General features: G+C 60.0%; 1 protein-coding gene across 1 annotated transcript; it reads left to right on the forward strand.

Annotated features, from left to right (window-relative positions):
• Nucleotides 1-5090: 5090 nt before the first annotated feature.
• TMEM59L (transmembrane protein 59 like) lies at nt 5091-10174 on the forward strand. Its single transcript, XM_011223206.2, is given in 9 exon segments — nt 5091-5357; nt 6289-6445; nt 6547-6650; nt 7979-8131; nt 8723-8825; nt 9313-9430; nt 9529-9646; nt 9902-10006; nt 10008-10174. Coding segments are annotated over 9 exon segments (1047 nt in total). The 5' UTR covers nt 5091-5192; the 3' UTR covers nt 10032-10174.
• The last annotated feature ends 56 nt before the right edge of the window (nt 10175-10230 follow it).

Below are 10230 nucleotides of genomic sequence, written 5' to 3' on the forward strand. Positions count from 1 at the left end.
CCCCCCCCCCCTCTCAGCACCCGGTTCGGCGCCCAAGCTAGAAGGGCTCCTGGCCTCCAAGGAGGTTTAGGGAGTGCTTGAGACGAGAGTTCCAGGGACGCCTCCAGCCCGGGGGTTCGAGTCTCAGCCCTGCCCCCAGCGGTGTGCCCAGAGAGAGGAAGGGCTCTAACTCCCCCTTACAGGGGGGTTCCCTTAGAGGCCTGGACCCTCTCTCCATATCCCTAACCAGCCAATGGGGTAAAAGTGTGAGGGTGGCTCTGGAGTCCCCAGCTTGTTTGCTCAAGGCTACCCTGCACTCCTGTTACTTGGATCCCCAGCTCAGACCCCAGACTGTCAGAGAAAAGAGGATTGGAGGACAGGATCTTGGAGGCTCTGCACACCCACAGTCTGGATCCTGGATGGGTTTCTGAGGCAGAGAGTAAAGCCCTGGAGTGGTACGCTGCCGTTTACTGATGCAATCAGGCCTCTCCGCCTCAGTTTTCTGCTTTGTACAGTGGGTGGCTCCCAGCCAGCCTAAGGTCTTCTGTGAGAAGATGCAATGCCGCAGAAGGTGCCAGAGTCTAAGCCCTTGGCACAGCACCCGGCACTGGGGGCATGCTCTTTTGGAGCAGGGATGGTCCCCAGGTCTCAGTTTGCCACCTCTGAAAAACGGGACCATAGTTCCACCTGCCAGGTGATTGAGAGGGTTAAGAGGTGGTGGCAGTTCTTGACTGGAATTGTGTTTCCAGGAGACGCACAGCCCCTCCCCCACAACCTCTGCCCTGCAAAGTTTGACTCCCTCCTGCAGGACTTGAGGCTTCTGGAGAGAAATCTTGATATTTTCCCCCCAATCTCTGCTCCTCCCCCAGTCATCCCTGGGTTTCGGGGAAAAGGCTCCCCCATCCACCCAGGTGCTCAGGCCAGAGACCTGGAGGCGTGCGTGACAACTCTCTCCTTCGCTCATCCCCCACGTCCAATCCATCAGCAAATCCTGTTGGCTCTGATTCCAAAACACATCCCCATTCTGAGATTCTGACCCCTTCTTCCCACCCCGTCCAGGTCCAGGCCCCACCATCTCCCTCTGGGATAGTGCCCGGCCTCCTCCTGGGCATCCCCAGTGACCCTCCTGCCCTTCCTCATCTGCATGGCAGTCAGAGGGAGCTTTTAAAAGAAGCAAAGCAGGTCTTCTCTGCCCAGCCGCCCTATCCCCCCCTTCCTCTCCTCCACTCTCCTTTTCCCTTTCCTCTCCCTCACTTCGCTCCAGTCACTGCAGCCCTGTTTCCCCAAACACACCATGCTTGTTGCTATCACAGGGTCTTTGCAGATTTGCTGTTCCCTCTGCAGGGATGCGCTTCCCCCAAATCTTCCCCCACTTAGCACCTTCTCTTCCATCAGGTCATGAGTCAAGTGTCACCTCAGAGGGGCCCCCCACCCTTTCCAGGCACCCTTCATCCCCTTCACCTTTAAAAATTATCTTTGTAACACAGCTTTTTGAACATTGTCTTTCTCTTGAGACTTATTTTCTTTCGACTGTGAGTGCCCTGAGAGCCATTAGGACCTCATGCTGGGCCCAGTGAGGGCCACAGAAGAGCTCAATGAATATTTCCAAAATGGAAGGATGAATTCTCAGTTCTTCCAAGTGGCAAGAAAACTCAGTCCTAGTGAATAATGCTGCCTGGGGTCCCAGTGAATGATGCTGCCTGGGGTCCCAAGTGAGGCCCACGCCCCCTCACTTGCTATGTGACCCAAGCTGGAAGCCATCCCTCTCTGGTCCTATCCCACAGAAGGGTAAGGATCATTTGCCCAGCCCTGCCCTGGAGCAAGCCCTTTCTCCCCCGGGTAACCTTTACTTCGTACCTTTGACTTTAAGGAAAGATTTGACCCCCAGGTGCTCGTTTCCCTGCCCGCAGTGCTGCCAGAGGTTTAACCCTTTCCTTCCCAGTCCCACCGCCTTTTGCGCTGGCAGGGGAACCAGCATTGACGCAACTTCTGGCAAATATTGACCCAAGTCCTTGAAGGTGGCTGGGAATGTACTGAGGGGGCAGATGGAGAGAGGGCCCCACCTGGGCCAGGGAAGGGCTCCTCCTTAGTCCGCACACTCTGCGTCTAAGGATTAGGTTGGAGGAAACCCTCCAGCCCCAGCTCCCTGCGTAATTGAAGAGCATCGAGGGGGACCCTGGGGAGAAGGCAGTAGTAACAGCACCTTCAGTGGTCCATAGGAACCCAGAGCCAGTGGGAGTGAGTAGAGCACAGCACTGCTTCTCCCATGCTGAGAACCCCATGCTCAGGGCCCCTCAGTACGGGATTAGCGCCCAGGTTCCAGGCCTGGGTTCCCAGGAAGCAGGGGACATGGACATGAGTTGGGACAGCAGAATTTGGGTTCAGGACCTGTGTGCAGGAGATGGGGCTTTGTCATTTCTTCCCTAGAGCTCGAGCCGGGTAACTGGGATGCCTAGGTTCAAAGCCTTGTGCGCTGAACTTGAGAAATTCAGACCCCGTAGGCATTGGAGGTGGGGCCTCAGGAGTGCCGCCTAGGTCTAGGTCAGGGCCTCTGCGCACCGGCCTGGGAGGCCTGGGTTCCCTGCCCCTCGGCACCCTGGAGAACCTCGGCCGTCTGGGTTCTAGGAGGCGCCAGCTGCGGTGTGTGTGTGGGGGGCGGACAGCTGTGCCCCTCCCCCCCCGTCAGCAAGCGCCGGCGCCACCGTGCCGTGCCTCCTCCTCAGCCTGTACCCAGCTTGAGGGTGGGGGTCAGCGGGGTCGTGGTGAGGGCGGCAAGGGACAAAGGGCGCTTGTCCGATGCCCGCCCTGACCTCGGCCGCCGCTTCCCGGACGCCCGGCCAGCCACTGATTCACGCCCAGGCCGGCCGCAGCGCCCCGCGCCTGCCGCCCCCGGCCGGGCCGCCCCGGGGGGTAGGAAGTGGGGGGGGGCGAGGGGCGGCGCCGAGTCAACTTTCCCTCTTAAGCCCCGAAGGAATGTCGGCGGATTTCCTGAAACCCGACCCCGGCCGCCCGCCGGCCCTCCCGCCCCTCACCTGGACCTGCTCCCTCGGGAACAGCAGGAGGGGCGCGGGGGCTCACCTGGGGGGCCAGGGTCAAGTCCTCCTTCCGCTCCAGCCTCCAGCGGCCTCGTGGAGCGGAAAGGGGGGTGGGTGGGCGGCAACCAAGCCCTTTCGCTCTTCTCCGGCAACCTAGGCCAGCGCCCCAGCCTCTCCAGCCTCAGTTTCCCCTTCCGCAAAAGGATGCGGGGAGTCTTTCCCTCCTGTTGCCCTTTAAGTGACTCCTCTTATGTCCGATGCCACAACCTCCTCCCGCCTCTCTTTGCTTCTCTCGCTTGTATCTGGGCTCACCCCTTTTCCCACCCTGAGCCTCAGTTTCTTCATTTGTAAATTAGACAACGCTACCGGTACTTCCTTATAGGTTGTTGCAAGCAAATTCCCGGGAAAGGCTTTGTTTGGGATGAATGAAGCACAGTAATTGCAGAAGAAGCTGAAGCGCGCAGGGCTCTGAGTTGACAAGTGTGGGCTTGAATCCTAGCTCTGCCGAGGGGTCCTGGAGCCTACGTTTCCCACCTGTGAAATGGGAGACAGCATTGGTCTTAACCAATGGCTATTTCCCAAGGCACAGGCCCTGACTCCGGGGGGTTAGACCCGGGGTTCACTCGCTTTCGCGAGAACCGCGGGCTGGAGGCCCTTGCCGCAGGGTCGCAGCGGAGTAGCCCAGGAGGGGCGGGGCGGGGGAGGGGCCGCGCCGGGATCCAGATGTTCAGGGTCCGCCAGGCACAGCCGCGCCTGATTAAGCCACGTGGGGGCCGGCCGAGGCTGCGGAGATGAAAGCACCGCGGCTGGCCAGGGGAGGGGGTGCGCCAGGCCCCCCCGGGGTCCCTTCCTCCTCTGCCGGAACCTGCGGCGCCCTCTCACCCGCCGACCCCAAGTGGCTGCCGCTCCGTCTGTGGGGGCGGAGCGTAGACGGAAGCCACGCGGGCGGCAGCGCGACCTCGGCAGGCACCTGCACGGGGCATGCCAGCGGGCGGGGGAGGGTCGTCTTTGCGGGGCACCTAGGCTTAGGGAGGCGCCCCCACTACCATGCCCGACAGAGAGGAAGCTAGGGAGACCTCTTTTTTTTTTTTTAAGATTTTATTTATTTATTTGATAGAAATAGAGACAGCCAGCGAGAGAGGGAACACAAGCAGGGGGAGTGGGAGAGGAAGAAGCAGGCTCCTAGCGGAGGAGCCTGATGTGGGGCTGGATCCCAGAACGCCGAGATCACGCCCCGAGCCGAAGGCAGACGCCCAACCGCTGTGCCACCCAGGCGCCCCTAGGGAGACCTCTTAAACCGAGATCCATGGGGCTCCAATCTGTCACCTTGGAGTGTGGCAGTTATGGAAGCCAGAAGTGTCCTTGTCTGTCCCGAGTTTTCCCACAAGAATTAGGAATTTTAGCAGCACTCCCACCCGCGCCTACTTGCACCTCTGTGCCCCCTCTCACTCAGCCCCGGGCCGAGAGGCCCCCAGTTGGGGTTGAGAGCGCTAGATCCCCCAGGCCTGTGGGTCACCGCTGGGCCAGAAGTGGGCGAGGCTGGGGGGACCTTGAAGGACCTGGGAGGGCTTCCTACAAGAGGCAAACCAAAGTTGCCATCTCTCTCACTTGGGTGGCAAAGGACACGATGCCACGGACCTTCCGGAGGCCTTCGCTGACACAGCGCTGTGACCCTCACTCATGTCCCTCCATCTACAGTCTCTGGTTCCAGCAGCACCGCCCTCCTACCTTCTCTTCCAACACTCTCCCGCCTCAGGGCACTCGGTGTTCCCTGTGCCTGGATTGCCCTCCCCGCGTGGCCAGCTCAAATTTTGCTTTCTCGGGGAGGCCCTCCCTGAATCCCCTGGCCAAGAGACACCCCATTCAATCACCCTATTTGCTTCCTTTTGGCCCCATAGCTCTGGTTGAGATCCTCTAACCTGTGGATACGAGGGCGGTGCCATGGCACCCCCGGGATGGGACAGACGGCAGGGGATCACGGTCCACCTGCCCCACCCCGCCCACACCCCGACGGTGCCGCAGCGCGGCTACCCCGCCCGTTCTCCGCATCCCCCGCCCCCCCTTCCCAGGCTGCCTCGCTCGGGTGACGTCAGCGACCCGGTCCCCGCCGCCGCCGCTGCATCCTCGGTGCCTGCCAGGAGCCGGCGTCCCCCCGAGTCCCTCGCTCCCGGCACGGCCATGGCTTCGGTCGCGCTGATGCCGCCGCTGCTGCTGCTGCTGCTGCAGCCTCCACCTGCCACCCCTGCGCCGCCCGCCCGCGACCCCTTCGCCCCGCAACTCGGGGATACGCAGAGCTGCCAGCTGCGGTGCCGCGACCGCTATCCTGGTCCGCAGCTCTCGCAGGTGAAGCGCATGCGGCGCCAGTCGTAGGACCCGAGATCTCTCCGGTGGGGGAGGGGCGGGGGATGCGGTTCCCTCCGTTGGGAGCGCGAGATAGGGGTTCTTCCGAGCGGGAAGGAGTCGGAAATGGGGGTTCAACAATGGAGGTGGGCCCCTCTGGTGAGGGAAGGATTGGGGTCCCTTCTGTCGAGGCGAGCGCTGGGGTCGGGGATCCCTTCGATGAAGATGGGGGTTGTTCCTCCCGCGGGGAAGGGACTAGGGCGGTCCCTCGGATTGGGGGAGGGTTTGGAGATGTGAGTCCATGAATGAATGCGGAGTTGGGGGGGTCCTTCCAAGGGAGGGGCGGGGAGGGGATTGAGGCTTCTTAGGCCACCTCGCCGGCTCTGGCTGCACTTTGCTGCGCAGAGACCCTCAGGGCGCCCATCCCCCACCTCCCTCAGGTCTGACGGTCCTCTCCTCCTCCTCTTCCTCTTCCTCCTCCTTCCACATCCTCCTCTCTACCTCTCCAAGGGCTACCAGCCCCCATTCACATCCTCACCCACCCCCCACCAGCTGGATCTCCATTTTCCCAGGCCAGAAGAGATGACAGAACCTCCCTCCTCTTAGCCTCCTCCCTCCTTCCTCAGGCCAGAGAATCCCCCTCAACCTCTGCCCTCTTCCCTGGAGCCTTGGGGAGGGGGGAGCCATTTCTCTTCAACTTATCCATTTTACAACCACTGCCCAAACCCAGTGTCCTCCATGGTCCACCCTCCTCTCCCTTCCTCAGAGCTAAGAACCCCCACTAATATTCTTAGCCTTCCCCTCCCCACCTCAGTCTCTCTGGATTGGGGGGGGGAGGGAGGGGACAACAAATCTCCTACCTCCTGCTCTGAGTGTGTGCTTCCAGTGCAGCCCTCCTCCATCCCCCGCCTAAACCCCATGTCCCCTCTCCCAGGCAGAGCTTGAGGAGGAGGACCCTTCTGAGTCCCCCTATGAGTATGACAGGGCTGTCCTGATCAGTGCTTGTGAGCGCGGCTGCCGCCTCTTCTCCATCTGCCGATTTGTGGCAAGGAGCTCCAAGCCTAACGCCACCCAGACTGAGTGTGAAGCAGGTGAGGGCTGGCCGGGTGGGCCCGGGTGGGGAGAGGTGGCCTGGGAAGGGTCCCCCTCTAGTCACCCCTCCTGCCCCCTCCCCACCTTACCCCACCCCCAGCCTGTGTGGAGGCCTACGTGAAGGAAACGGAGCAGCAGGCCTGCAGCGAGGGCTGCTGGAGCCAGAACCCGGAGCCGGAGCCTGAACCCGAGCCAGAGCAGAAGGTGGGCACCCTCCCACCTGTGGCCCTGGGATCATCCCCTCCCCCTTCTGTCTACCCCGCCCCCCAATCTACACTCAGGTCCAGAGTCTCCCAGGCTCTGTAGTCCATTCTGGGCTCACTGGGGATCCTCAATGGAGTCAAATCTTGCCTCAAGCCTTAATTATCATCTCTGTGATATGGGAAGCGCCCTCCCCTCCCACCACTGTACAGGGAGTAAATGGCAGAAAACAGCCAGTGGTTATCAATCATCTGTCCTGGTCGGGGCCTGACCACAGCCCGTCCCAAATTCCTCATGCCACCTAGAGGCACCTGGGACAGTGTCATTCCCATTTCATGCTCACGAAGCAACTGCCCAAGGTCACACAGTTAGGGCTGGGCAAGAGATGGGATTTAAAGCTGGTGCCACCCAGGCTTGTGACCACCCCTCACCTCACTCATCTTCAGTGCTATCAGAGCTGACTTTATTGAGCCCCTACTGCATGCCAGGTGCTGGTCTAAGCACTTTCTTTTTGGTGAACAGGTGGCCACTGTCATGGGGGGGGGGGCTCCGAACTGCGTTTCAGGGAGGAGCAATCCCCCCACCCCAGGGAGAGAGAATAACAGCTCACCCATCATGTCTGTGAGTGAGTCTAGGAAACACTGTGTCAGGGGAAACTAAGGCACAGGAAATCATTTATCACAGCCAGAGACCCCTGGACTGAGGTTCCCCAGAAAGCCCCTCCCCTTCACCCGCTTTCCTTCACCCCCTCCAGGACTTCATTGTTCATAAAAGCACGCTGCGCTATCATTCCTTCCTGTTCTGAATTCTCTCCCGATGCTGTCAAAATAAGAATGGCGATGTGGAATTTTTTTTTTTTTTTAAGATTTTATTCATTTATGTGACAGAGAGACAGCCAGCGAGAGAGGGAACACAGCAGGGGAGAGGGAGAGGAAGAAGCAGGCTCCCAGCCGAGGAGCCCGATGTGGGACTCGATCCCGGAACCCCGGGATCACGCCCTGAGCCGAAGGCAGTCGCTTTAACGACTGCGCTACCCAGGCGCCCCCGATGTGGAATTTTTAATAATAGCAGCACTACATATTATGCATTGGTGCTGTGCCATCGTCTAGTTAAAGTCTCGTAACAACCCCAGGACGGAAGAGAATCATCCCCATTTCAGGGCTCAGAAAGGGCAATCCCCTTCTCCAAGGGCAGCCCCGAGCCAAATGCAGCATTCACAGCATGAAGCCCTGTTGCCCCAAACCACTTAGCAAATTCCGGTCACGGTGAACTCTCCCAGCTCACCTCCCTACCTTGGTGACATGTCTGTGCCTTGGGCCTTCCCTTGGCAGAGAAAGGTCCTGGAAGCTCCAAGCGGGGCCCTTTCACTCCTGGACTTGTTTTCAACCCTCTGCAATGACCTTGTCAACTCGGCCCAGGGCTTTGTCTCCTCCACCTGGACGTACTACCTGCAGACTGACAACGGGAAGGTTGTGGTGTTCCAGGTGAGGTCTCTGGTGGGGGCCGTGCCGGTGTGGTAAGTGGGTGATCAGGGTAAGACGGCGGGATGCACTGGCTGTTGGCTCACGGGATGCCAAGTCCTTGGGGGATCAGTGTTCAGACCCAGCTAGGTTCAGGGCTTCACGGTTTCACTACCCTCCTTGACTCTGCTGCCCTTGGTGGAAGCTGCATTCCCAGGCAAGCTCTTCCCACCTGATAGCTGGGTAGATGCCTAAGGCTCTAGAGTATAACCTCTCCGAAGGTTTTGCGCAGTTGAGACTTACTTTGATTGGCCCTGGCTGGGTCATGTAACCATCTCTCAGCCAATCCCTGTGATTCTATGGGCTTAGCCTAAATAATGTTCCCACTTCAGGAGTTAAAGGATCGGGGTCAAGAAGAATTGAGAGGCCCGCAGGAGCAGGGAACCATATCCCTGATGTCACAGGACACAGCCCCACTGAAGGGTGTCCTCTCTGCACCCAGCGGAACTATGTGCCGGCTGGGCATGGGACAATGTAACCTACATGGGACATACACCAGGGCCAAGGTGGTGCGTTTCTAAATGGCTCTTCTGTGCTGTCTTGTTCCTGACCCAGACCCAGCCCGTGGTAGAGAGCCTGGGGCATGAGGGGGCCCGTCTGCAGCGAGTAGAGGTGACCTGGCGGGGATCCCACCCTGAGGCCTTGGAGGTGCATGTAGGTAAGGTCCAAGGCTAGACCAATGTTCCTTCTACAGGTGGCTCCGGTGCCAGAAGGTATCCTCCTGGCAAATGAACCCTCTAGGAATGGGATTTCTCTCTCTCAACTCTTAGGGTTCCTTGGTCCATCTTCCAGGGTTCCATGATCCATCTCTCATGGTTCTGTGGTCTGTTTCCCAGGATTCCACAGTCCATCTCCAGGGTTCTGCTATTCTTCTCCTGGAGATTCATGATCCTTCTCCCAGACTTCCCTGGTCCACCTCCCAGGCTTCCGTGGTCTGTCTCCCAGGGTTTTGTGATTCATCTTCCTAGGTTCCGTGGTCCATCTCCTAGTGCTCCCAGGTTCCATGGTCCATTTCCCAGGGTTCTGATCCATTCCAGGACTCCATGCCCCATTGCCCCAGGGCCTGGCCTCCTTTGTCCTCTCCATGGCTGCCGTGGTCTCTTGGGAGAGGCCTGGGGGCTGCTAAGAGATGACCTGTCTCTCAGACCCTGTAGGCCCATTGGACAAGGTAAGGAAGGCCAAGATCCGAGTCAAGACCAGCAGTAAGGCCAAGGTGGAATCCGATGAGCTGCAGGACAACGACTTCCTCAGTTGCATGTCCCGGTGGGTGGCAGGACCCTGGGGGTGGGAAGGGAGTAGCTGGAGGGGAGGGTCTCCCAAACCCCACTAGGACCGCTGAGCGTGCCTTCTGGACGGGTCAGGCGCTCGGGGCTCCCTCGCTGGATCCTGGCCTGCTGCCTCTTCCTTTCTGTGCTGGTGATGCTGTGGCTGAGCTGCTCCACCCTGGTGACCGCACCTGGCCAGCACCTCAAGTTCCAGGTGGGTGGGGCCAGGCGGAGGGGTGGGAGAAGGGCTGCTCCTTGGTTCTGAATTGGGCCACCCGCTCTCCGCTGAAGACAAGGTCCCCTGACTTGCTGTGGGACACTGGGCAAGTTTCTTTGCTTCCTTATGGAGTGTGTGGGGGGAAACAATGCCAACCCTTAGCTGGGGTGACCTGAGATCAGGGGTGGGAAGGAGCCCTGGCTGGGTGGGGGCTCAGTAGCCCTCCCTACCTCCCTCTTCCTCCCCCTGCAGCCCCTGACCCTGGAGCAGCACAAGGGCTTCATGGTAGAGCCAGACTGGCCCCTGTATCCTCCCCCGTCGCATGCTTTTGGGGACAGCCCCCCACCCTACAAGCTGGAAGTTGGACCTGACCAAGCTGTAGGTCACAATCTGCCCATGCATCGCCCAGTGCAGGGGCTCCTCGGGCCTCCCTTGCCCTGTGCCCAGGAGTCCATGTCAGGGTGGGACCATCCTAGGGCTCCTCCATCCTTGATCCTTCTTCTTTCCGCAGTCCCGCCTCTTGCCCCTCTGGGTCCTGGGATTGCCATGCCCCTACTGGGCGGGGGGGGGGGGGGGGGGGG

Source organism: Ailuropoda melanoleuca, chromosome 4 (genome assembly GCF_002007445.2).
Source record: "Ailuropoda melanoleuca isolate Jingjing chromosome 4, ASM200744v2, whole genome shotgun sequence".
NCBI classification, from domain to species: domain Eukaryota; kingdom Metazoa; phylum Chordata; class Mammalia; order Carnivora; family Ursidae; genus Ailuropoda; species Ailuropoda melanoleuca.